Genomic DNA, 27,334 nt, shown 5'->3' on the forward strand with positions numbered 1-27,334 from the left:
GTAAGGGCTTTATCTTGTAAATCAAACAACTAGGCGGTTGATATCATTAATTTGATTATCTACAAGTTGTTTGTATTGATATATTTTCAATACTTGGTGTATATCATGCCCTGATATTTTGATAGGCCATTACCACACTGAGCATTTGGTGATCATCATTAAGTTGATGTTTCTGATAGGCCATTGCTTTTGAGAGATTGGTGAATATCATGAAATTGATATTCTTGTAGGCCAAACTCTCACGTGTTACAATGTTTTATATTTGACATTGGATAAAAGAAGTCTTCTGATCAAAGATCTCTTATACATGTATAACCTACTAATCTAAGAGGGAGTGTTAATGTATAGATTAGTTGAAGAGTTATTAATAACTCTTATATTGATTTATGTTATTCTATATATATATATATATATATATGAATACATAAACAAGTTGCGAATAATATAATCACCTCTCATCGTTATATTATAATCTCCTTCATCGATGAATTCGGGTGTTGGCATTATCACATTAGTTATGTGTCTCAACATTTGTCAAACATTAGTTTACGTGAAGTCATGTCCGATAGACGTGACTCAAATATGAGTCACGGCTATCGGTTGTGACTCAAATATGAGTCACGGCTATGGGTCATGACTCTGAGTCACGGCTATCGGTCATGACTCCTAAACAAAGCCGTGGACATATAAGATATTGTAAACCGCTGACTTTGTAACATACAGCGAACACATAAGTAATATAAGTCTTCAAGTATACATTACAGAGCAGCGGATATCTTCTGTATATATATTGCAGAATCTCAGATTACTTAATCATCTTCAGGGCCGGCCCATCTTCAGTATTATATTATATCTTTGCCTTGAGCAGTTATTCTAAATAATATAAGTTTTCAGTCTGATACTTTAACAATCCCAATGGGCGCTATTTGGTAATTAATGTAATAACAATCTTAATTTTATATATATATAATTTTCATGAATCATTTTATAGTGTAATATCCAACTGAAGCTACCAAACATCAACAGAAACAATGAAATGTTGTAAACTTGTACGTTAAGGTTCTATGATGTTCAAATGGTATGTATTATCCATATTTTATATGAATGTTATCTATAATTGCAAATTTCCCTATATATTTTTAAAATTCACTTGTTTTTTATATAGTTGTCCCCTTGTCATCCCCAAACTTGGCAAAACAAATTGTCATCCGAGAAGCTCATCCCCCCATCCGCATCTAGGAAGCCCATGATAACACTAAGTTTTTGTCCTCCAATTCGATAATCTCATATGTTTTCATCCTTGGATTAATAGTTAAATTCCAATCTATTGATAAAGAGAGGTTTGTTTTCATCAATGCATTTCCTTGAGCAGCTCCTCCTTCTATACATCCCAATGGGCGCAGCTTGGAAACCCAACCTTGAGGCCCTTTTTTCTGAAATATATAATATTATTATTATTGCCCGCTCAAGATTTGTCAATTTCCCTAATTTAAAATAGTCAGTAACACCTTCACCACTAAGCTGCAATAATATAGACCTTATATTTCTCCATTTAGGCAAACCCCTTTCATCTAATTATTTAAGTTGTCCACTTATAATGTGAATATAGTAGTGAGCAAGAACTAAAACATTATTACAGAACTTTCTCAGACTATTTCAGAAAAGGGACATGACATAATGTAAAGAAATAAACAAAATATTCATTTTGTTAGCATTTCCTGGCATGATCTCTGTATACTTTCATTTGGAACATTTCAAGATATCTATGTAGTTAATAATAGATAAAAAATGAAATAAGGTTAAATTGATAACAATTGTGCTGCATAGTAATCATGTACTTGTGAGTTGTTCTTGGTAGTTCTTGATTATAGTTGTTCCAACCTCTAATTACTCACGGTGCATGTTTATAAAGGACGTGATGAAGTCACGTTGGACTTCCCTGGGTTTGAGTATTGTACATCATGAATCTTATCAATGAAGAATTGATTCATATATGTTTTGTCCTCCATGTCATGTGATGATTTTGTACTACAATGTGTTTATCATATGTGTCAATTCATCATGAGTTAGCACCTACGAAATGAAATTTTGGGTCAATACAAAAAATACCTCTGAGCAACCTCGACTAATAGCTTCAATCCCAACTGAGCCAGTGCCACTATATAAGTCTAGCCATCGTCCTGGGAGTAATGATGTAGGACAGCCACAAGACACCTAACCAAATAATGATGGCAACATTTAAACCATGTGTGCACTCAAATTTATTAGCCTTAGAGAGGGCTCAATATTTAGTTCAATTTCAGCTTACTTTCCAATTCAAGAATGAAAAACTATCTTTATTCAAGAGAACCCATTTGGTGTGGATGTAAAGAAGTTATTTCTCAGGTAATAATATATTTATATATATATATTACCTGTATCATATCAAATGAAGCACGCCGCACAACTTCCATCATGGGTCGAACATCCATGCCTGCTGGAGAGAGTAATTTTCTCCCGCGTGCCTTTCCTCTTATAACCTTAACAAAGATAACGTAAACTATGGTTTCAAAAAGTTGTAAATTGAACATCCTTATCTTTTAAGACAACCCACTATGAATAAAGGTAAGAATTTATATTTTAAACAAACTTCTACAAGATGCAATTTTACCTGTCTAATTAACATGAAAAAACAACTTCCACTAGAACGATAGATTGCAATAGAAATGCCCACAAGGCTGTAGGATAAATCAATATAAAAAACACATGCAGGAAACATTTGCCAGGTAACTAATTGTCAGACTAATGAAGTTTAAACAACAAATATTTATCGTTAATTAATTAATTGAAGAGCAGATGTGCTTCATTATGATCATGAAAAATGTAATAAGTAAACTAACATGCCTATATTTCTAAAAATATATGTAGAAGACACTGAGAGATATCAAATTTCAAAAGACTAAATATAAAATTAGAAGAGAACAAAGATGGTGAAAAAGGTCATCATGCCATAGCCTTCTAAATCTAGATGTGCGGATAGCATCTTTCCCCATCTAAATTTGTCAATCTCTGCCATCCAAATCGATAATAAAAAATGAAAGCATCTAAACATACAGCCTAAATCTATTCATTGGGAGCTGTACTTAATAAGGCAAGGACATGAAAAAGACTCCCAAAAGTATTTCTTCCAAATATATACACAGAATCGTTACGAGAAATTGTAGACTAGATATCCATCCATGTACTCCCACTTTCTGTTGACTACATTTATAATAAATATACTATTTGCTTATTCATCTACTTGCAAACCCTACTTCAATTGGTATCATCATCCCGTACAAGTAGTAATAACCCTACATCTCTGGGTGACTTTGATATACAAATATAAAATAAAACCGACTATATATATGAAATTTGATAATATTATGATTCTCAAATGAAAAAGAATAATTAACGTTGTATTGTAGAAACAATCTATTCATTTCCTCACATGTATATGAGAGGATTAATTGATTCTAAAACTGCCCTGCACTGTTTTTCCTAATCAACCAGGACCCGTTGCATCCAATGCATCCCTCAATTTTGAGAAACTGAATGATACAATAGTACCAGGTATATTCCATAGCAAAGACACAATGAAGATGTCTTTGATGTTTGAGAAGTCCTGTTTCTTTTTTCAAGGTGATACAGAAACAAAAACCTATATCAAAGAAAATCAAAGACACAATGAAGATGTTTCTATTGTTTGAAACGTCCTATTTTTAGATTTTTCAAGGTAATACAGAAACCAAAACCTATATTAAAGAAAATCAAAGACACAATGAAGATGTTTCTATTGTTTGAAACATCCTATTTTAAGTTTTTTCAAAATAATACAGAAACCAAAACCTATATCAAAGGAAATCAGGATCGACATATTAAATAACAAAACAGATTTAAGAAACATTAAAATGTGCATAATGAAATGAAGTCCACTTGTTATAGCAACATGTTCCGATGAAAAGGGTGAGATTAAAAAAAATTATTACATGTAGCATTAAGATGTGATACCAGTGTTGCCCCACTTTTCTACCGCTAACCAATTATCAAAGTGGATTTGTGGTTTTGTGAGGTCCTAGGCATGTTATAGTTTAGGTCTGAGCCCCCTTAGGGAGAGGGAGTCTTCATTGGATTTTCCATTTTCCTATTCTCCGCATTCCACAGCCGGGTGGTTTTCTCCCTTTGAGTTGAAGGATTTTTGTGGGTAGATTAGTACCCAATCCGATTAAGATTCACGAAACATGCAGAGATCATTTTCAAGAGTTAAATTCTACTTGCGGCCCATCATTTTCTTTATGAGAATAACAACTTGTGGAAATCCGGACTTCGTCTTCTCCCCAGCGGGTTTTCAACCCATGAAGGTGATTTCCCGTGAAGAGCACCAAACGATGCGTACAGGTCCATGTAAGAAGATAATGAGATACCTTATGGTAAATTCCTGTTTTCACTACGATATACTACCTTGGGAAACATTCAGGATTCATCACAACGCTCAAAATCATCTCAAGCGGAAAACTCAAAACTAACTTCTCCTCGGCGAGTTTTCAACCCATGAAGTCCGTTTTCCACCAACGGCAATTGTATAGGAAAAGAAACAAGGAGTGGGTCCCTTTTGACTTTCACATTCCTTTTGAACTTCTCCGAACCCAAAAGAAGTATTAACTCAAAAGATAACGTTAAAAGAAAGACTAGGCAGATAAATGAAAATTGTCTTCTCCTCAGCAGGTTTTCAACCCATGAGGACAATTTTCCGCATTTTGAAGAAAATCAACTTTGTAAGTAGGTTGGACCCACGAATCGTACACAAAACATCTTAAGATGATAATGGAAACAATCTAACCATTGTGAGAAAGATATACTAAGCAAAATTCGATTTGGCAGATATTTTCTTACAGAGTACTCTGTTCATAACTTCCCAAAACTTAATGGGAAACGGGAAAGTAAGTATGAAAGAATAGAAAGTTACCGTTGGGCCAATGGAAACAGTGAAAAGAACCGAAATATCCGTTAGAGCCTCCACATTTACTGTTTCAACGGATTTATACTTTAATTCATTTGTGTGGCGCGAATCCTGAAGATCAACAGGTGAATTGAGATTCCTATATAGATGGAAACATAACAATTATTCAAACTATCGCTTTTTCTTGAATGATTATTCTGTTAAATTGCATAACTTTTTAAAATAGCCTGTGTTTGTGAATTCGATATCCTGTTCTCCTACTAGATTCGAAATTCAATTCATTTCATTTTCAGACAAAATGGCAACCAGGTTTGCGAGTTTTGATGGGCTAAATGGAATTAAGTCCGCCCTGCAGAATCTCACTAATACCTCTCTTCGCTTTTATGATATGCAAGACTTTCAGAAGAGAGTGAAATCGGAGCCAATTCATCCCATAACTGAGAAGCTCTGAGGATGTGGCCTAGTTGAGGCAACTGGTTTCCCAGTGGCAATCCAAGCTCTGGAATTGATCTACGAATGCATAAAGCATTACAACTCGGACACCAGACAGATTGTGTTGCTAGAAGATAGTGTTGATCTCCATTGATAGGCAAACTGTGGTGAATTGCCTTCGAGTTCCAAAACGGGAGGAGTTTTCGGATTTGACAGTGGGAGGAGCAATTTTCGAGTTCTCCGCTAAGAAGATGGTCTAGAGGAAGGAGATTATGCGGTCCTGATTTCAAAAGCCATGGAGCGCCAAGAGTAAGGTCCCCAAAACTATTTGGTACTGATCTTAAACATGAGATTGTGGACATCCTGGTCCTATTGCACAGAGCGAGAGGTGAAGTAGAGGCTTTAAACTTTATTGAGCAATACTTCTTTTTAGTGCAAGTTATATGCTCTATTACTCAGTATATTGATTGGGCTCACGAGGTAAGTGAGACTCTGTCCAATGCTCTCCACGCTGTGAAATTCTACAACACCTTCTAGATGTCCTCCTTTCTCATTTATATGTTAGCTTCTCTACAATTATGGCCAGGACTCCCAAGAGTAGAAGAGTTTCCTGATGATGTGAAGTCTTATAAGTTCTACCCTTGTTTACAATTGCAAAATAGTTATGCAGAGTATGTCAAAGTTAATGATGCATTCACTATGAGAATTTGTAGGGAGCTCCAGGGATGCCCAGAGAGGATATTTAGCCTGAAAGCAATGGCAGCTATTTTATCCAATTCTCATCTTTCTCGTATTTGTGCCTTGTAGCTTTCGATGGATTCCCCTTGAAGCTACCCAAATATCCGAGCGACATGATTGTGTTGATCGAGATTGTGAGGCAGGCGACCCAAGTGAACGTGTTGAGTGGGAGCTTGAAGAAGGGATATGAGTTCCCTATGAAAGTAGGAGCTTTCAGTTGCGAGTCCCGATCTGATGCAAAGAATATGCTTAAGGTGTTCGCGATGAAGAACAAATTGGAGATGTATGAGGTCCTAAGACCTATGTTTGATCTGAACGGATATGCTAGGGAGGTGTTGCAGATTGAGAGTATGATCAAACACATTACCACTGTTGAAGATTATTGGGCAAATTGTAAAAATGAATTTGGAAGTCAAGATCGTGCTTTTGCCAGGCTCGCAATGGAGCAAATAAAAACATATAAGATCAATCTTGATGTTGAAGGATTAGAGGATGATGGGCAACATATGTATAGTAATACATATCTGACTAAGTTAAGAGGCACTCCTATCAGTTCGGAGCCTTACGAGGATGCTGAGGAAGACCTAGATATTATGGCCCGAATCATCAAAAGAACTAGAAAGTGGGTCGAGTGGACTACTGCAAGGAGGAGTAGAAGTAACGCACACCAGCTCAACCTTCTCCAACAACTGCAACTCCTTCCTCCTCTCAAGGTGGCACAATAGGTGTAACCTTGGCCATCACTCAAGGACCAGCTCAACCATCAGGGGGAGGTGATCAACCTCCAGACAAGAATATCCCTATGGCTAAGACTTGTCAAGATGGCTCCCTCCTGGTTATTGGAACCCAAACTGATGCTGAGAAGGAGAAGAGGGAGAAGCCAAAAGATAGTGCTATTACCCCAGTCTCCTCTCCTCATATTACCCCAATCTCCTCTCCTCATGTCACCCTAGTTCCCTCACCTCATAATAACCCAGTTCCACAAGTGCTACACTTCTACAACCAAGTAGCTCTCCAGTGCAGATAGTGGATTTGGGAGATGGAGGGAGCAGTAGCAGTGAATCCACTGAATCTGATAAGGTAGCTAAGAAAACCTCAGAGGCGGAGAAAGACCAGAGCTCTTCCAAGCTCATTTCTCAAACCCTGAAGAACCCCTTCTCCTCGACTGCAGTGGCAATCACTCCAGTAAAGAAGAAGATGTTTAGCATAGACTCACTTGGGACAGCCTCCAAGTTGATAGGCACGGATTCCTGGTTAGACGACACTTTGGAGAAGAAGAGAAAGAGGAAGGATGGTAAGGATACCTTATCTCTTGCAGTTCGTTCTGGATCTACATTGAGTAAGGTTAAGAAGAAGAAGACCTTGTCTATTCTGGCACAAGATCTAGAAACAGGGCACCTGACAATGGAAATTGCAAAACCCACCAATGATGGACGAATTGAAGATATGTCTGCAAATGATTTCACTCTGCACTCCGTGGATCTTGGAGAGGCCAGACATGACACCAAGGTTGGCTTGTGGAAGTCAACCAACGAAGTAATTGAAGGACAACTAGAGAGCCTCAAGTTGTCAAAGGTTAGGATGAAGGCGAAGATTCAAGAATTGAATGGATTTATCAGACAATTGGTTACTCCGTTGGCAAGCATCTCTGGGAGACCTATGACTACTAATCCTACTGTTGCAAATGTTCAAGCACTTAGATCTCAGCTCCAAGAAGATAAGCACTTTGGCCAAATTGGTAAGGACTGGACTAGGAAGCTCAAATTGGAGGGAGTCTCTATTATAGAACAAATTGGCAATGTCATCTTAAGATTAGAAGTAGAGAAGGATAACATCTCAGCAAATAGAAATACTTTGGTCGGAGAAAGAGTGAAGAGTGATGATTGTATCTCTCTTCTAAAGATGATTATTCAAATGAAGGCAAAGGAAGTTGTCGAAGCAAAGATCTTGCCCGAGGGAGATGAACCTTTGTTTGAATGGCTTCAAAGCATGCAGTTCAAATCAGAAATGATCTCGTTTGTAGAGAAGGGACTTAAGGAGGCAAAGGATAAAGTAAAGAAGGACCAAGACAGAGATTTTGAGCTCATGAGGGGACTGCATACAGATTCGCAGACTAGCAGCCAAGGGAAAAGGAATCATTGGAATAATTGTCATGCAGGAGAATTTCTCCAAATTCATAGATAGTCTGATGGATGTATCCTCCAGTAATCAAAACAGAGTTGCGGAAATCCAGAAACTCAGCAGATGCATACATGTGGCCACGGAGGAATTGCAAGATCGATTGAATGCTGTGAAGGATTTGGCCAGGGAGTATTCTAAGTGGCTCTTGAGATACACCAACATACATGTGCCTAGGCATGAAGAGCTAATCCCAATCATTGTTGCTGCTAAGGCCTATAGGGAAAAAGTAGAAAAGGGAAAGAAGGCAAAGTGATTCATATTCCACCCCTTTCATTTTCTGATGTAATCATTGTAATATGACAAATTGGTTTCTTTCCATTTGTCATTCTTTTGAGGAGATGAGCCGATTGAACTTCTATTGTAACGGTCATCTCAGAATCCTATATGTATGAAATTGAAAGATTAATAAAAGGTCAGCAAATTTTGGTGTGAAGTACTTGATGTTGCAAAGTCAATTGAATGGTATTTCGTATCAATTATTTTTTGTTCCAATTCTGTTAGTTCTTAATTACATGTTTTCTCTTTTATCTAAATTGAAGCAAGGAATGAACAGAGTTTCATTCCCTGTTTCGAAGTAGATGTTTTTCCCTTCAGTTAATCTTTTTTTCTCTGTAGCTTAAATTCTAGCTGAATCAGTTTAGTATTAGTTGTTATGCCATTTCGAGTCATAAGCTTTGTGAGTTCATAAGATGTGTGGGTTCATGAACTTAATCAATTCTTCCGAAATCACTTCTTGCCTGAGTTAGATCCTGTTTAGGCCTGGCTCGATTTTACCTCTCCTGTTCTCGGGTCAAGAACACACCCCATATAAGTTTTAGGAACAAAACATAATTCATTGCAAATTCGCAATAGGGAGCTGTACCTATTACTTCAAAGAAAAGTTAGCCTTTTCAGAAGCAACTTTTCAACTGTTTGTAATCAGATATTGTTCATAGTTTGGGCACTTAAGAGTCGGAATCAAAAAGAACAATCTGTTTACCAACAACCAATTCTTACAAAACGATTGCTAAAATCCTTTGTTCCACCTCTTTATAATTCAGTAAATGAAATTTTCTTCAAGTATGAAAGTTTGAGGAGGGCTGCTAGAAACATACCAAGATACAATAAAGATATTGTAGAAGTGTTGACTCCAATTCCAAGAACACAGACAACAATTTCACTTTCACAAGAGAATAATATGCACCAAAAAGATAACTGATATTGGGATACAAAATAATGTACAATAACCTTGCTTATAAAGGCAAGAGCAATGACAAGTTGATGCAACTACCTGAACAGAAACTAAAAACATTGTTCCTAGGCCCAAAGGTAAATCTGTTGTTTCTTCTAAGTGGCTGTTCAAAATTAAACACACAGCTGATGAGAGTGTAGGAAAATATAAAGATAGATTTGTAGCTAGAGAGTTTTCTCAAAAGGAAGGCATGGACCGTGAAGAGACTTTTGCACCTTTAACACGTTACACTTCTATCAGAAGCATCATAGTTGTTGCAGCAGTTAAAGGTTGAAGACTTCATAATATAGATGTGAAGACGGCAATCTTGAATGGGGTAATTTACAAGGAAGTATACATTGAACAGCCAAAGGGCTTTGTGACTTATGATAAAGAGTCACAATTGTGCAGGTTGAAAAGGCCTTGTATGGTGTGAAACAAGCCCCCCACGCTTGGTATGAGAGGATTGATCATTATTCATTGAGCTTGGGCTTTCTAAAGAATGATGCTGATCCAAATTTATATTTCAAGGTAAGTGATGTCAAAGTATTAATCTTAGTGCTTTATGTTGATGATTTGTTTCTCATTGGTGACTGTGATGATGATCTCATTATTAAATGTAAGGAGGAGTTGGCTTCTGAATTTGATATGGAAGATCTTGATCTCTTGCACTACTTTCTTGGGCTTGAGTTATGCCAAAAGACCAAATGAGATTATATTGAGTCATGGAACATGTGTTATTGATATTTTGAAAAGATTTGGTGTATGAGTGTAAATCCATGGTGACTCCTATGGAAGGCTGGAAGCTAATCTGAAAAAGTTCCATTAGGTTCCAGCCACTTCAGACTTAGTTGATCCTACTATGTATAGGCAATTAATTGGTTTTTTAATGTATCTGGTTAATACAAGTCCTGATATATGTTATGTTTTTAAGACCTTAAGTCAGTTCATCATGTATGAACCAAGACAAATTCATTTTGTGGCAGCCAAACACAGATTGAGATATGTTCATGGTACAGTGGGACATGGTCTAAAATACTCTTATTGTGAAGACCTAAACTTGCAAGGATTCTCTTAACTCAGATTGGAAAGCTTTTGTCCCTAACAAGAAGAGCACTTCAGGATGTTATTTCAGCCTAGGTTCAGTTATGATTTCTTGGTGCAGCAGGAAACAATCATGTGTTGCTCAAAGTACAGCTGAAACAGAGTATGTTGCAGTTTGTGTGGCTGCAAGAGAAGTTGTGTGGCTTCACAAATTGCTTTTGGACAGCCTTTGGAACCTACGATGATTCCTTGTGATAACCAAAGTTGTGTGAAGCTTTCAATTAATCTTGTTTCCCATAACAGAACCAAACATGTGGAAATAAAATATCATAACTTGAGAGATATGGTTCAAAGGAAAGCAATTGAGCTCTAGTATATTTTTACAGAAGAGCAAACAGCGGACATTCTCACCAAGCCAGTTCCTAGAGTAAAGTTTTGTCACTTTCGAGATAAGCTTGGTATTGTGGAGAATAATGCTCTTGCTGATAGAGTCTCAATTGCAGTAATTCTTATACATATTGGCAATGAGTTCTTCTCTCCGTGGGGAGAAGTTTGAGGTTCAATCCCTTGTTAATGGGTTCTTCTCAGTAAAAGTTCGAGGTGAAATCCCTTGTTAATGCATTCTTCTATGCAAGAGAAGTTTAAGGTGAAAGCCCTTGTTCCACCCTCTAGGGGTAGTCATGTGTGAGATTCCATGACTTGGTTTTCTATTTTTTTTTGTTTCACCCTCTGGGAGTAGCCATGGTGAATGTTGTTATATTGAGATAACAATTTTATATGTGATGAGATTTTTCGTTGACATTCCTTTCGGTTGCAGCTATGTGTGCTTATCATCTGATGACTTGATGAAGATCCCTCTCTTGCTAAGAGGGAGTGTTGAAGTTAGTAGCTGCAATAGAGATATTAAAATCTCTGATGATTGTCGTGAGCTTCTCTGAAAGATATTTGTATTCATGTTTGCATCGTTGCTCCTTTGCCATTTTGGACTTGGTTCAATAGCATCATATTCATTGTGATGATTTCTTCTAAGTCTCAGCTAGGCTCAAGCTATGAGAATCTTCTGGCTACCATTCTTTGTATCTTCATATTGAGTGTTGATTCTCCTATTGTCCCTTCACATCTAGAGGAGTTCATATTTGACATCTTTGTGTGATGACATGGCATCATAAGCGTCATTCGTATTGCTGGAAATTGTTTGCGTCAGCATTATGTTCCTCTCACTGTCATTCGGCTTCATATTAAAGTCGACAATTACTCTATGGAAGGCATTGATTCATTTTCTTTTGTTTCCATGGGTGTTTCGTTACTCCCGACTTTTGGTATTCACGGGAGGCTTCTCAGTTTCATGTGTCGTTTCTGTTGTTGGAGTTGAATCAAAAAGTGTGGGCTTTTCCTTGCTACATTGTATCGACGATGTTTTATCTTTCCTTGCATTTTCTCTGCTCTGTATGAGCCACATTCTATCATATGTAATATGTATTCTCTATGTATCATGCCTTTAGACACCGTTATATTCTGTTGTTCATGTTACTTCTGATCAGTGTGTGATTGAAATTCTGTAATTCTGTGATCGTGGATGTCAATTGTGAACCATTTGTGAAAGTTAAATTGCAGGCTTACTGACTGTCAAGCTAATGACGTCAATTATGAGCAAGGATTTTGTAATGGTTTTGAATTCTAAATAAAGGCATCATCATTTTGTGGGCTGGGTCATTTCCCTCAAGAGGAGGGTCTTTGAAAATTGAACACTGGGTTCAACTCCAAAGCCCAGATATCACCTGGCACATCTGGTTGGCAGGCTGCCTGGTACATCCCCAGGGAATAGTCTCGCCTTAGCTCGACCTGTTAATGGGTGTTCGGCTAGGTCATGGGGATACCCTGTAGCAACAAAAAAATGAAAAAGAAATAAGGAAAGATCTACCAAAGGTTCTACAACATTAACATCCCTACAAAGACAACGTTTCTAGGTTCAATTTCAAGACATTCAAGTCAAACAAGTGAGAGATGCCACCACAAAATTCTCATCAACATACAATCAATTCATACTTGGGCAACATTTTGATTCTGTTAGAAGTTCGCCCTCTCTTCATTATAAAACTTTTCCATGGTATTACTATGTTGTGTATGCTTTGGTGTATGAAAATTTCTCACTCAGTCTGCAACAGATACCCATAATTATCACAGCAATCCTTTATTCAGTTCACCAAAAAAGGACAGAGATCTGGTCAGAATGCTAGACTTGCTTCTCTTTTCTAACTTAAGAAATCATACAGAGAATCCCAAGTTGGAGTATTCTATTGACGCTTTCATCTCAAAAAAGAAACCTGATAATATATGTTTAGTGACAAAATGTTAAAATACACCTGAAGGTGATACGGACAAATCTGAGAGCCTTCATGACTCAGACTCTCTTCAGCATGTCTCTGAGTGTTTCCATCAACTTTGAATGGAGTTATAATGTCATTCCCATGGAAGAAACATACATGCAGACTTTATCTTCAAGAGCCTGAGACTAAAAGATGACCTCTGTACTATGAAATGCAAGAGAGCAAAAGGCAAAATGAGAGGACAAAAGAATAATGAAAAAAATAAGGAGTATATCAAGTTGCTAAGACGGAAGAAGGAACAATATGTGATCTTAAGAAGACTTGAGCTGATTAAGCTTGGGAAGAACAACCCCAAAAAGTTTTGGAATGAGCTCAGACAGAAAAAGAAGCAGTTAGAGAATAACATAACCAGAACACAATGGTTGGAATATGCCAAAGTGCTCTATGAACGCAAGCAAGAGGAACATGATAGCCCAATAACTATGCACACAGAAGATCTATTCAGCATTGACGATATCATCCAAGGCATAAGGAGGTTAGCAACAGGTCAAGCGATGGACATTGATGGGCTTCAAGCTGAATATTTATAATGGGGGGCTGATTTGCTTGCACCTCATATCAAACGCATTTTTAGCAACGCCAATGAGGAGGGCTTCCCCCAAAACTAGACAACCAGTGTAGTGGTCCCGATCTACAAAAGCGGAGACACAAAAAAACCCTCTAACTATTAGACCATCATGATTAACCCTCTTCTCAGCAAGCTATTTGGAAGCATGGTAGAACAAAAAAATCAGCAAATGGGCTGAAACAGAGGAAAAAAGAGCAAAGGGACAAGCGGGCTTTAGACCAAAACACTCCACTATTGATCACGGGGCGACTCTTAGATACTTAGTTGAGAAAATATGGGACACCCTAGGGGATGAGGCCTTTTGCTGTTTTGTGGACTTCAAAAAAGCATTTGACACAGTACCTCATCACAATCTTTGGAAAAGAATGGAAGAGCTGGGAATACCTATGGTGCTAAGGACAGCAGTACACAAATTATATGAGCTGGTTAAGGCCAAAATCAGAACTACGGATGGACTATCGGAATGCTTTGACAGCGACATAGGGGTCAAACAAGGGTACCCGTTATCCCCAACCTTGTTTGGGGTCTACATTGACAAGTTGGAAGCATGGTTAGATAGAAACAATGGCGAGGGGGTTTAGCTGGCCAGTTATGTAATAAAACTATTGCTATATGCGGATGACCTCATCATTATTGCCAAGGAAGCCAATAGTTTGAGAGAGCACTTGAAGGCATTAGAAAGCTTTTGCTAAGAGGTGGGTATGGAAGTTAACACCAACAAAACCAAAGTTATGATATTCTCACTGAAAAGAAACAAAAGACCCCCAAACACTTTTTCTCTTTAAGGCCCGTTTGGCAACGGGAATACAAGTGGAATAGGCATATGTAAATTCCGAAAAAATTTAATTCTCTGTTTGGATGCACCAAATTGGAATAGGAATAAGAAAAAAATTGGAATACGTATTCCAATTTTGGCCCAAAAATGAGGATTTGGTAATCCACCTAAATAGATGGAATAGGAATACGTATTCCTATTCCAATTTTTTTTTATTTTAGAAAACATAAATTTTTGAGTCTGTGTATTCGGCATCAAATTCTGGATGAACCAAACAAGAACAAGAATATGTAACCCCATTCTCTATTCGAGAATAAGTATTCCAGAATAGGTATTCCTATTCCCATTTTTACATTCCCACAACCAAACGGGCCCTTAGAGATTGTGAGTGAATAGAAGTACTTCGGAATAGACTTCCAAAACAAACTCAGCTGGGAAACGTGCAGATCCAAGAGGATTCAAGGAGGTTGGAATGCGATGTATTCTTTACAAAATAACTGCACGAATGCAGAACTCTGGGATTGGAAGACAAAGAAAATATTATTTGGGCTACTTGTCACACTAGTGATCTTGTATGGATGCGAAATTTGGGGCAGCAGCCTACCGGATCAGAAATGGAGACAAGTAGAAAGAATACAAAAGCACCTTATCATCAGCAACCTTAAAATCAAAACCTCGGTGCCTTACAAGATATTATTAGCTGAAGCAGGTGCCTTCCCTTTAGAAGTTGTTGCAATGGTCTGACTATTATGTTACTTAAAGAAAACATAGAGCATGGGAAATCATCGCTGGCCTAAGCTCATCCGTGAAGAAAAGTTAGAAAGGAGAAAAAACACGTGGATAAAGAAAAATGATAAATGGATGCAAAAATGGGACCTCAACTTTCATAGTTGCCCGAATGCTACGGAAGAAATCAAGAAGTTTGTTCACGAAAGATTTTGTGACATCATGTGGACAAGGCGCATGGGGAGAAAAAAATTTCACTATATAAGGAATTTAACCCCAACGCATGTCACAAGGAAAAGGGGTATCTAGGCACGGCCATTAAGTAAAGGGCCAAAATGCTTATAGCCCAGCTTAGAACTAGCTCCCATCAACTGAAATGCGAGACAGGTAGATGGAAAGTGCCAAAAGAAAAATGGGAAGATAGGACATGCCTATTCTATGACACGAGGGCAATTGAGACAGAACATCACTTTGTCATGGATTGTCCGGGGTACAACAACATCAAATCCGAATGCTCGAAGATGCTAGAAAACAATAGTATGGGCCACCTCTTCGAGGAAAAGCAGCTAAATAAGACCGCAAACCTGATCATGAAAATACACCGAAGAAGAGAAGTATTAGTCAAAGGACTACAGTTGGATTAGGCTAGTTGTTAGTAGGCAGGTCCCATACGCTGCTTTGGCCTCGTGTACGTTATTAAAATCCTTCATTCATTCATTCAATCAAAAGACAGCTTATTTAGAGATTCTCATGATTGTTGATTACCTTCATCCAAATGAATATTGAAGATGTTTTCCCTTGTTTATTAAAGAAAACTTTCACCTTGAACAGAAAATATTGAGAGCTCCACTCAAGACTATCCAATATTGTTGGTTATGGTTAAGACACTTTCTACTTCTATACTAAGTGCAACCTGTTGATGTGTGTTTTATGACCCACCAAACAGTAGAACAAAATACCGAAATATCTTATCCTCTCTTGAACAAAGTCTCGTGTATGCTAAGATTGCTAGAAGATTTGATTATGACTCCAAGGTTCCTTCAATGTCAGGTCTTGACTATGGATAAGCTTGGTGGTTGATGTGATTTGCAGATGACCATAAGGGGCCTTACGTGTGTTTACTCAAATTCATTTCAACACATACTAGATGTGGGAACTCTCTAAAGTACTTTTTTGGGTTTTCAAGAAATATGCGGAAATGAAATGGGATAGGGTTTTAGAGGTTCTAATCTATTCCTAAGGGAAGTGATGACAACAAATAGTACTATGGCAGACAAAATTCCTAAATTAACCGAGCTCCGCTTCACCAAGTTATACTAGAACTACGCGTGAACTGGTGCAATCTTCAAGGGTTATGCCAAAAGAAAATCAAACCACCACATACACCATCATAAAGAACAATGTATATGAATGATCGAAGCTAAACGTATGCATGAAATGGGTTTAGGCTAACTTTGCACAACGATTTAGAATCACTAAAACATCAAAAGTATGAACCAAAGGAATCCATCAATACACCATCATATTCTCCATTGCAATCACAACACTTTAACTAAACTTAATCGAAGTGAGGGAATTTAAGAGAACAAGCATGCACCAAGGCACATCAAGTATTCACCAAGCTTCAATGAGAACTCTATTATTTCAGTAGCTCATAGCAACAATCTCAAAAAATCCCCCTTTTACAAATGAGTGAGGCCTTTATATATGTCCTCGATTACAACAGATGGCCTAAATGATCACAATAACCAATGGCCTAGATCATGCCACATCAGCCCTAATTAGGGTTAGGGCAAAGAAAAGGAATCTATATTAATATAATAAGAAATCTACTACCATAATGGGTAATAGATTCCCACTATGCATGCTTGCACAGAAAGAGAGTGGAGTGCAATAAATATCCACTATGCATGTTCATTACTCCATAAATGCTCAGTCTTCCTTGAATAAATTATTCTTGATTCCATTCTCTCAATGTATAGAAGTTTGACTTGGAGACCTTAATTCTTCATCAAAGATAATTGGATGCCATGAAATGATGATGGAGGCCATGTAAGCTCGAGTCTTTTCCAACTGCATCATTTTATAAGTAAGATCCAACTTTGATTGACTATTCTGAAAATCTCTCCTCAAACATTCTCGTCTTCCATGTACTTGCTTGGAAATTAATCTCCCTAAAATGGATTGGAATCCCTTGCTGATGATTATGTCACTTTAGAATTTCTTTATATTGAACTTCCATCACCATGTTCTTCTATTTTTGAATTTGAACTTTGAATATCTAGGACCAGATCACTCAGTATTTGGATGTCTTTGATGTTGGAACTAGAATTTGGGACTTGAGCATCTTTCTTGAATTTTTAGAACTAGAGCTTTCTCCTCCTGCAAAATAGAAATAAGCAATATAAAAATCATGCAAAAAAATCAAAATGAAACATATAGACCAATTACGTATTCTCTGTCTCTCTAGAAAGATATTTAGCCAAATTTTATCTACTCCTTGCAATTTACTCCAAGAATGAGAAGTTTTCCAAAACTTAGCCATTTTCATTTTCCCATGTAAGGAAAAATTTCCAACACTTCACCATTTTTCTTCCATGAAGGAGGAATTTTCCAACACTTAGTCATTTTTTACAAGATATCTAGTTTTCTTGTCGGCGGAAATTTTGAGTGGTCATGGATTTTGTTAATGATGGAAGAATTCCACAGCAACCATTTTTCTCCAAGGCGGGATTTTTTAAGTGATCATAAATTTTGTCCATGATGGAAGAATTCCGCGACAACCATTTTTCTCCAAGGCGGCACTTTTTGAGTGATCATGGATTTTGTCCATGATGGAAGAATTCTGCAACAACCATTTTTCTCCAAGGCGGGATTTTTTGAGTGGTCATGGATTTTGTCTGTGATGGAATAATTCCACAACAACCATTTTTCCTTATGTTTTCTTGCCTTTCCACTTTCGGATATTTCAAGGGTGATTCCGGACTTAACCATTTTATGATTGACTTTCTTGCTTTCTCATTCTTTTGGATATAGAAACAGATACTCTTTTGGCTCTTTATCAACCAGAGCTCACTTGTTGCCAAATTAGACCTATCAAAAATAGACTTTCTAGAAATAGTAAGTTGTCCCAAAGTCAAAATAAGGTCAATCCGAGAGGCAGTGAAATTTACTAAAAATAGACTTACTAAAAATAAACTTTCTAAAAATAGTAAGTTGTTCCAAAGTCAAAATAAGGTCAATCCGAGAGGCAGTGAAAAATAGTAAGTTGTTCCAAAGTCAAAGGTCAATCTGGAAGGAAGTGCAATTTACTATAAATAGACTTACTAAAAATAGATAAGCTAAAAATAGTATGTCAAGCCATTCAATTCTCAGACAAACATAAAGTTTCCATTTTGGGAGCCACATGGACAACTTTTCCAAACTTAACCCATTTACCAATTCTCATTTGAAAGAGGGGACCTTAGAAGACCAAGCTCGAGACTACCAAGAACTAAAGCCAAAAGGACGACACCAAGAGAAAAAAAGGGGGGTGGTCTCCATTTGCAATGCGGCGATAGTGTGAAAATCCCACAACACGGCCCATGGTGTAAAGGACAATCCAACTACCCAAATATGGCATAAAAGTCATTCAAAGGACATGTAAGCAGCCCTGAATGCGTATCAGCACAAACCCTACCAATAACTTCTCCTTGATCTCCACTGTCAATAAAAGTAGTTGATTGACGTAACTTTGGACTCATGGGCATCTCACCTTCAAGCGTTGTTGCTTCTTGATTTTTTCCATTTCGAAATTGCTGTTTCACCTATTTTATTTTAAATCATTTGGATGTCTCTGTATTGGAGATGCACTTGGGGCTATGCTTGTGTACTATAACTATTAACTACCTTCCAGCCACATTGATCATTCTCAGTCACCCATGCACTACAGCATCTAATTTGAAAATTAAATCAGTATGCAAATGCAATACCTTATCCCAACTCTTCACCTTTCTGAAAATGTCAATTTAACTTTATTAATACACAAGATCCATCCACAAAAGTCAGACCTTTAGAATCCTATGTGTTTTCCTGAGATCTTCCTTTACAACTGATGTAGTGGGCATCCTTTTTTCCTCTAGGCTCTGCTGCTCCTTAAACCTCTTGTACTCCTTCTTTGACAACTTCCGCACCTACATTCAATTTCAAACAACAGAAAACACAATATCAGTTCAGTTCCTCAGTCTTAAATCATCAAATATCTAATTTGTCAAACAGAAACATTTTAGCCATACAATGTGAGTAAATACTAAAAATATGTTTTTTCCTAACACCTGACAAAAAAACAATGAGTACTTTAATCACAGCTTAACAGTCTCCAAACAGATCAAAATAAATGGTTGTTCTGTCATTTTTGCCAAACGAATCTAAATATTATTAATTCTGGTGTAGATTGGCAAGCTCCTAATTACTCCCTAGCTTTGCCACTATGATAAAAACCCATGGCATATGAAAACTTGAATAATGTATATAATAAAGTGACAGAAAGTATTTTCCTTCCCACAAGAGGGTCTCCTGTACCTAGTTGGCCTGATCATGAAGCGGGACCTTCAAAATAAACTGCAATTCCATATCAGCGAGATCCAAACCATGCCAATGATTGGGGTAAACTCACTTAAACGTGAACTATGATAGTTAAACACCTCTAGAAACCCCAACAGAAGAATCCAAACTCAAACAGAACCAGGGGTTTTGATGCAGGGGCGTCCAAGTGGAGGGAGCTCTACAGAACTGTTTTTTTTAATGCCCACTCACTCATGCATTACAACTTCAACTCTACATTTAGCATGGGCAATAAAAATGATGGAGGAAAAGCAGCAGGGGAGTAAATGATAGTTTTTCTTGTCCTTTTTTGCATTCATTGCATGTTTTGGGAGGAGTTAGCTTGGGGGAAGTAGAGAAATGGGTTTTGGGGGAGAGAAATTTTTGGGAGTTTTATGGGAGAATTTGGAAAGGGTTTTTTGGGTGAAATCATGAACTGCTGCTAAAATCAGTAGAGTTGTAGGTCTGAGATCAGACTATATCAGTTTTGACTTCATGTTTATCAGCCTAGAGGCTGCATTTGATGTAAGCTCAGTCTTTAGAACTTTTTGTAATTTTTCTTTTGGGATTTTGAATGAATAATCGGATATTCATTCTGCAGATTTTCAATTCTATTCATAGCATTTATGTTGTTTTTGGTTTGTGTTAAGTGAAAGAGGTTTTATGTGCTACCCCTATATTGTATCAATGGTATCAAAGCCAGATTAATTCTGAATGTGTGGGCAGATTCGTCAGAGGGAGGTTGTTTGCACCAGGATCAAGCTTGTGGGTGTGGTGAAAATGTATGCAAGAGGAGCTCCATGTGGCTGGGTTAGAGCTCAAGTTTGAATTGGAGGAAGAAATCCTCCAGATGTTGTCTGTGTTGATGACTTTAGAGCCCTGAGTAGGTAGTTTAAAGTCATACAACAAGAAAATAGAAGAGGCTTTGCTCAGAGGAGAGCAAATGAAAGTGAAGATGATGAGACTGAAGAAACTTCACGAAAAGAAGAAAATCTGAAGGTGAAGCAGAAAGAGCAATTCTAAATGATCCTCTTGTTATAGCATTAGTGAGGATCAGGAAAAGACTGAAGGTTCAAGTTTCTTTCTTCAATGGGAACTTGGACCCAAAAGAATTAATAGATTGGATATATGATAAGGGTTCTTCGAGTTTCAAGAAATAAAGGATCCAGACAAAGTGAGATTTACTAAAACCAAACTAGAAGGTTGTGCTAAAATCTGGTGGAAGGAGGTTCAAATTGGAAGAGGAAAAGATGAAAAAACAAGATTTGCAAATGAGATAAATTGGTGAAAATGATGAAGAGATGCTTTCCGATTATTCCTATTTATGAGTTAGATTTGTTGAGGAAAATGCAAAGCCTAAAACAAGAAGGTAAGATGGTGAGAGAATATGTGGAGGAATTTCACAAAATTCTAATCAAAACAGACCTTTCTGAAGAAAACAAGGAGAAGGTAGCTCATTACATCAATGGCTTAAGACCAAGCATTCAAGAAGAGTTGGATGTAATAAGAATTTATAACATGGAAGATGCATTCCAATATATTTTTAAATATGAAGAAAAGATAAACGATTTGAAAGTAAACAAAAACAAAGAAGCCAATGTGGAAGGACAGCTGGAAGAACTTACAAAGAGGATGAAAGCCATCATTAAATTCAGAAATTTGAAGACCAAGGCAGCAGCAAGAGTTGAAGAAATGATGACCATTATGGCACAAAAGATCAAAGTTCAAGAGGCGAAGGAAGATTGGGATAGATCCCGGAAGAGGAACTTTCAGAGGAATCTGTTACAGGTGTGGTGAAGAAGATCGCAATGCCTATGAATGCTCTCACGAAGGTGAAAAACCAAGGAGGACTGAAAATCAGAATAGGGTAGTGAACATCAATGAAGAAGAAATCCAATCATCACAATCAGCTGAAGCTGAGAAAGGAGAAGTATTAGCAACAAGAAGAACCTTAATAAGTGAAGACAATGAACCTAATCAGAAAAAGAAGTTGTTCAACACAAGGTGCAAGTGTGAACGAAAAAACTGCGATGTCACGATTGATAGCAGAAGCACAAATAACCTTGATTCTGAAGAAATGGTAAGCAACTTGAAGCTTGAGAGGAAGAATCACCCAAGTCTAGAGAAGATAGCATGGGTGCAAAAAGATAAGAAACTTTTGGTAAGTGAACAGTGTTTGGTTAAGTTTATGATAGGTGGATATTATGATGAAATTTTATGAACATAATCACCATGGATGCATGCCATATGTTATAAGGAAAGTCCTGGATATTTGATAGATTTATTCATTCATAGTAAATAGGTTAATGTTTACTCATTGATTAAAGATGGGGTTAGGCATACATTGAAACCTATCAGAGAAGATTTGATTCATGTTTGTGGAAGAGTATGCTTGGTTGATGCTAGAAAGTTTTTGGACAGCATGAGACATGAAAAAAATTGTTTTACTCTAATTCCAAGAACTAATAGTGAAGTTGTTGAAGACGTACCACAGAAATTGTGGATTTGTTGCAGGAGTAAGAAGATATTATTTCAGACAATGTGCCTAAAGGACCTCCACTAATGAGGACGATTAGCCACCAGATTGATTTGATTCCCAGAGCCAATTTGCCAAACAAGGAAGCCCACAGGATGACTCCCAGAAAGACTGAAGAACTCAATAGACAAGTTGCAGATATGTTGAAGAAAGGTACGGTCAGGGAGAGTTATCACCAAAGAAGAATGTAGAGTGGGGGATGTGCACTGATTATAGAGCCATTGACAAGATTATCATCAAGTACAGGTTGCCACTACCGAGGATGAATGACATTATGGATTACTTGAGTAGGGCACAGTACTTTATGAAGAAAGACTTGAATAGTGGATACCACCGGACTCCAATCAAAGAAGGGGATGAGTGGAAGATTGCATTCAAGACTAAAGAAGGTTTGTTTGAATGGTTAGTCATGCTTTTTAGACTCACAAATGCCCCTAGAGAACATTTGTGAGATTGATGAATGAGGCATTAAAAGAATTCTTGGGCAAATTTGTAATTGTTTGTCTTGATGATATTTTGACCTTAAATAAGACACTAGAAGAACATTTGATGCATGTTAGACTTATTTTGAGAGGCTTAGAAATGAAAAGTTACTGATTAACATCAAGAAGTGCAGCTTTGTGAAGAGGGAATTGGTATATTTGGGCTTTGTTGTATCAGGATAAGGCTTCAAGATGGGCCCAGAAAAGGTGAAAGCTATCTTAGAATGGACAACACCTAGAAGTGTAATAGAGATGGGCTCATTTCATGGATTAGCAAGTTTTTATAGGAAATTTATTAAGGGTTTGAGTAGCATAAGTGCACCACTAACTGAGACTAAGGGGTGATAAGAAGGAGTTCAGGTGGACAACAAGGGCAACAAAGACCTTTGATTTGTTGAAGGCCAAAGTGACTGAGCAACTAATATTACCACTCCTGGATTTCAAAGAGGTACTCTAGGTTGATTGTAGTGCTAGTGGAAATGTTGCTGGGGCTGTTCTAAGCCAAGCAAGTAAACCCATTGCCTATTTTAGTGAGAAGTTAAATGATGCTAAGAAGAAGTACTCAGCTCATGAGCAAGGGTTTACGCTGTTGTTCAAGCATTTAAGAAATATAAATATATCTCTTGCCTAACGAGTTTGTTTTGTTTACTAGTAATCAAGCACTTCGATATTTGAATAGTCAAGGGAAATTGGATCAAAAGCATATGAAAGGGTATGTTGTTCAGATGTAACCAGTTAAGCATTCATAGAAGTTCAATGAAATTGAAGTTGATTAAAGAAAAGCATAGTGAAGGACTTGCATGACATTTTGGTTTTGATAAGACTAGAACTTGTTGGAGAAAAGTATTATTGGCCTCAAATGCAACAAGATGTAAGATAATATGTTTGAGGAAGCAAGATATGTCAAGTGGCAAAAGGTATCAGTCAAAAGCTAAAACACTAGTTTATATCAGCCATTACCTGTACCTGAGAGGCTGTGGCAGGAAATTTGTATGAATTTTGTTTTTAGTTTGCCAAGGACAAAAAGGGTAAATCAACATTTCAGATCATTTGTGGCAGCAACCCCAAGGATGTCCCAGATCTGCAAAAGTTGAGGAGAGGTGACAAAAGAAGTGCAGATGCAGAGGAATTTGCTGAACACATGAAACACATACATGATGGGGTAAGAAAGCACATTGATAAAATCAATTCAGCATAAGTCTAAGTCTGATTTGAAGAGGAGACATGAGCAATTTCATTGATGACGAGATTATGATTCATTTAAGAATGGAAAGATTTTCTGTGGGTACTTACAACAAGTTTAAAATGAAGAAATTTGGTTCGTATAAGATTGTAAACAAGCACAACTGCGGTAATGCCTATGGGGTAGAGCTTCCTAATGGATTCAATATATCTCCTATTCTTAACATTTCCAATTCAACAAAATATTATGAAGGTGAGTTTCAGGGAGATGTCACAAAAGCACAGTTGAGCATTCCAGACTCCACTTCAAATAGGTGTGAAATAGAGACAATCTTGGATAACAAGGTGAGAAATAGTACCAGAAACAAGCAATACTTTGAACATTTGGTAAAAAACGATTGGCAGACCTATTGAAGACTCATCTTGGTTGTCAGAAGTTGAAAGCCTTGGTTTTCCTCTTGAGAAGTGACAGGGTCACTTTTCTTTCTTACAGGGGTGTCTGATGCATGGCCATCCACGTGATGGGAGACTTGCAGATTTGTTTTTAAACACCTACTCACTCATGTGTTACAACTTTGACTCTATATTTAGCATGGGCAATGAGAGTGCTGGAGGTAACGCGGCAGGGGAGTAAATGATAGTTAATTTTTTCCTTTTTGGCATCCGTCGCATGTTTTGGGAGGAGTTATCTTGCGGAAAGTAGAGAAACTGGTTTTGGGGGACTTTTGAAAGGGGGTTTTGGGTGAAAACGAAGACTGCTGCTAGAATCAGCATGGTTGTAGGTCTGTGATCAGACTATACCAGTTTTGACTTCATGTTTATCAGCCTAAAGGCTGCATTTGATGTAACTTTAATCTTGAGAAATTTTTGTAATGCTTCTTTTGGGAATTTGAATGAATAATCAGGAATTCACATTCACAGCATATCTGTTGTTTTTTATTTGTGTTAAGCGAAAGGGGTTTTGTGTGCTACCCCCTGTATTGCATCAGCTTTCGTTCTCCAACACTAATGACCCTAACCCAAAACGTCCTTGAACTTGAATACTAGACAGATGATTCCAGCAAATGTACATGAACTAACAAAATAGCCTTCTCTATCCATCAAGCAAACCAAAATTTTAAGTATGTGTATTCATCTTAATCTCAATAAATTTTATCAATATGGAAAACAGATATTTCCAGAAAAGTAAAGTTTTCAAGTTTTTTAGTTCCAAACCTTTGTAAATTGCTGAGCCAAATTCTCGGTCTGAATGCCAGATTCATCATAAATTTGTTGTCCTACATTTTTAGCAGGTTGGCTTCTGTACTCTGCACCAGTTTTATTTCAAGAAAAATGTCCGTTACTTTAGTCCTTTTAACAGGAATTAATGTGAGCAGGAACTGAAAAAAAAAAAGCGAACTTACTGTAAGCACCGGCACAGATAACTGACTCTGCATATGTACATGTAGTATACAGGCAAATTCTACAAGACTTTTTGGGGTTTGATGAAAAAAGAGGCGCTCTAAATGAAGGGGAAATGAGTGAATTTTGAGCTGAAAATGAGAGCTCCATTGCCAATGCTTCGCATTGCCCGCCTCCCCAGTATTTCAGACAGGATAATGCTTATTTGAATTCAATCATTTTCTAAAACTGTATCATATTCCTCGTCGATTTTATTTATTTATTGATTTATTTAAATATTCGAAGTGTCATGAATCTTATAAATCTTCTATATTTAATTATCATTTGTAATATTTGTAAACTTTTTTTAAAGATAAAAGTTTCATGATAAAAAATAGTAATAATTATTTCTTAATACTAAAATCGTAATGAAGGGCTAAAGACACTTGGTCTACGACAAAATTTATGTTGTGATAATCTAAATAATATTGATTTAAAAAAAATCATAATATCAAATAATTTGTTTTATTAAAGTGGTAATTTTTTATTTATTTAAAATAGTAAATAAGTTAAACAAGCTTGTAATTTGATTGTAATTTACGTTCTTCTATGTTAAACAAGTTTGTAAATTTTCAAGAAGAGTTGTTAAGATGTAAAATCAACTTGAATATCTCACCTGTGGGATGAAAACATCACGTAATAGGTGCTTAAGATGATAATAAGTAGAAAGAAAAAAAATTGATTAAGAAACTTATGTTTGCTAGTACTTTATGGAATGTTTGATATGTGAGAAAATTATGTGTACACAAGTGCCTAAATCCAAGAGATACATAAAGAATGGTGAAAATGAATGGATTGTAATCTTTCATTGTAAGTCAATGCAAGTGTATCCACTCTTATTGATGGTTTTTTTTTTTTTTTTTTCCCTAAAAGGGTTTATCCATGTAAATATTGTGTTGTGAGATGATCTTCTTTAATTTAAAGCACTCTTATGCTGACTATTCATGTCTCTTTATTTTTCGTTATGTTGTGTTGTTTCTATTTTCATTTTATTATTGTTTTGAGGCATCAAAGGTGGGTGTTTCAAGCATGTTGAAGTTGTTGGTTAAAGTATAACAAGAAGATTTGAACTCTGCATGGTTGGATTATGAATTCGCATATATTTTCTAGATTCATGTTTTGTAATAGTCTAAGCCTTATCTCTCACTAATGGAAAATATAGCATGAAATTATAATGCTTGAGGGAATGTGTGATATGTGAGAAAAATATTTGTACTTAAGTGATCAAATCAAAGAGATACATAAAGAATGGTGAAAGTGAATGTATTGCAGTCTTGCATTTTAAGATAATGCAAATGTGCTCACTCTTATTGATGGGTTTTTTTTTTTCCCTATAAGGGTTCATATGTGTAAGTCTTGTGTTTTTTATATTAAAGCATCCAAAACAAGGTGCTAGCCCTTGAGAAATAAATAATGGAAAACTCATTAACAACTGACTATGAGCTACATGATAACCAGCACATTTACAGCCCCATCATATAATATAAAAACCCATCTCCACAAAAGCTTCATAACCAGATCGAGTACTTATCTAACATATCTACCATTGTTGTAATTAAGTTTATACCAATGTCCATCATAAAAATAGTGATATAAAGATAAGTCATAAAGCTACTTTTAAAGTTCTTAAAACCAAATAAGACCACATAGGGGCAGTCAAGAGTTTTCAAGTTGGGTCTTCCCAGCATATCCATGACATAATAAATAAAACACAAAAAATTAAAGGCCTAACATTTTACATTTTCCTTCCCCAACCTCGAGAGCAAGATCTTTTCTCAATCATCAACTTGAACTCAAAAGTTTCTTAGCGTCCTCCTCACCCAATGTCTCATCATCCTTTTACTGTTGGACAATTATAGTGTAGTAGTTGACACATGTGTCACCTTCACAACAAATCTTGATAGGGTATTGAAGCACTCATCTAGGGTCGTTATAAGACATTTAGGGCTTAAATATCAGCACTAGTCTTCTCCATGGTGTATGCTATGATTTTGTAGTGCAAATGAACATTAAGCATAAGATAAAATTCACAAAAAAATACCAAAACAACACTTCAGTTAAACAAAGAAAGCAT

The 27,334-nt window shown here is 36.8% G+C and overlaps 1 protein-coding gene across 1 annotated transcript in view; it reads right to left on the bottom strand.

Annotated features, from left to right (window-relative positions):
- The window catches only part of LOC149575933 (methyltransferase), a 56,121-nt gene extending 30,661 nt beyond the window's left edge, over positions 1 to 25,460 (bottom strand). Inside the window, exons 1-5 of the mRNA XM_089816011.1 lie at positions 25,224 to 25,460; positions 25,036 to 25,127; positions 19,089 to 19,211; positions 2,415 to 2,519; positions 2,110 to 2,214 (exon numbers count right to left, since the gene is read on the bottom strand). Of these exons, the coding sequence (XP_089672137.1) occupies positions 2,110 to 2,214; positions 2,415 to 2,519; positions 19,089 to 19,211; positions 25,036 to 25,127; positions 25,224 to 25,371 (573 nt within the window). The 5' untranslated portion in view covers positions 25,372 to 25,460. The remainder of the gene's footprint in view (positions 1 to 2,109; positions 2,215 to 2,414; positions 2,520 to 19,088; positions 19,212 to 25,035; positions 25,128 to 25,223) is intronic.
- Positions 25,461 to 27,334: the final 1,874 nt, after the last annotated feature.

Source organism: Cupressus sempervirens, chromosome 1 (genome assembly GCF_028749045.1).
Source record: "Cupressus sempervirens isolate cs-2001-9-10 chromosome 1, ASM2874904v1, whole genome shotgun sequence".
NCBI lineage: Eukaryota > Viridiplantae > Streptophyta > Pinopsida > Cupressales > Cupressaceae > Cupressus > Cupressus sempervirens.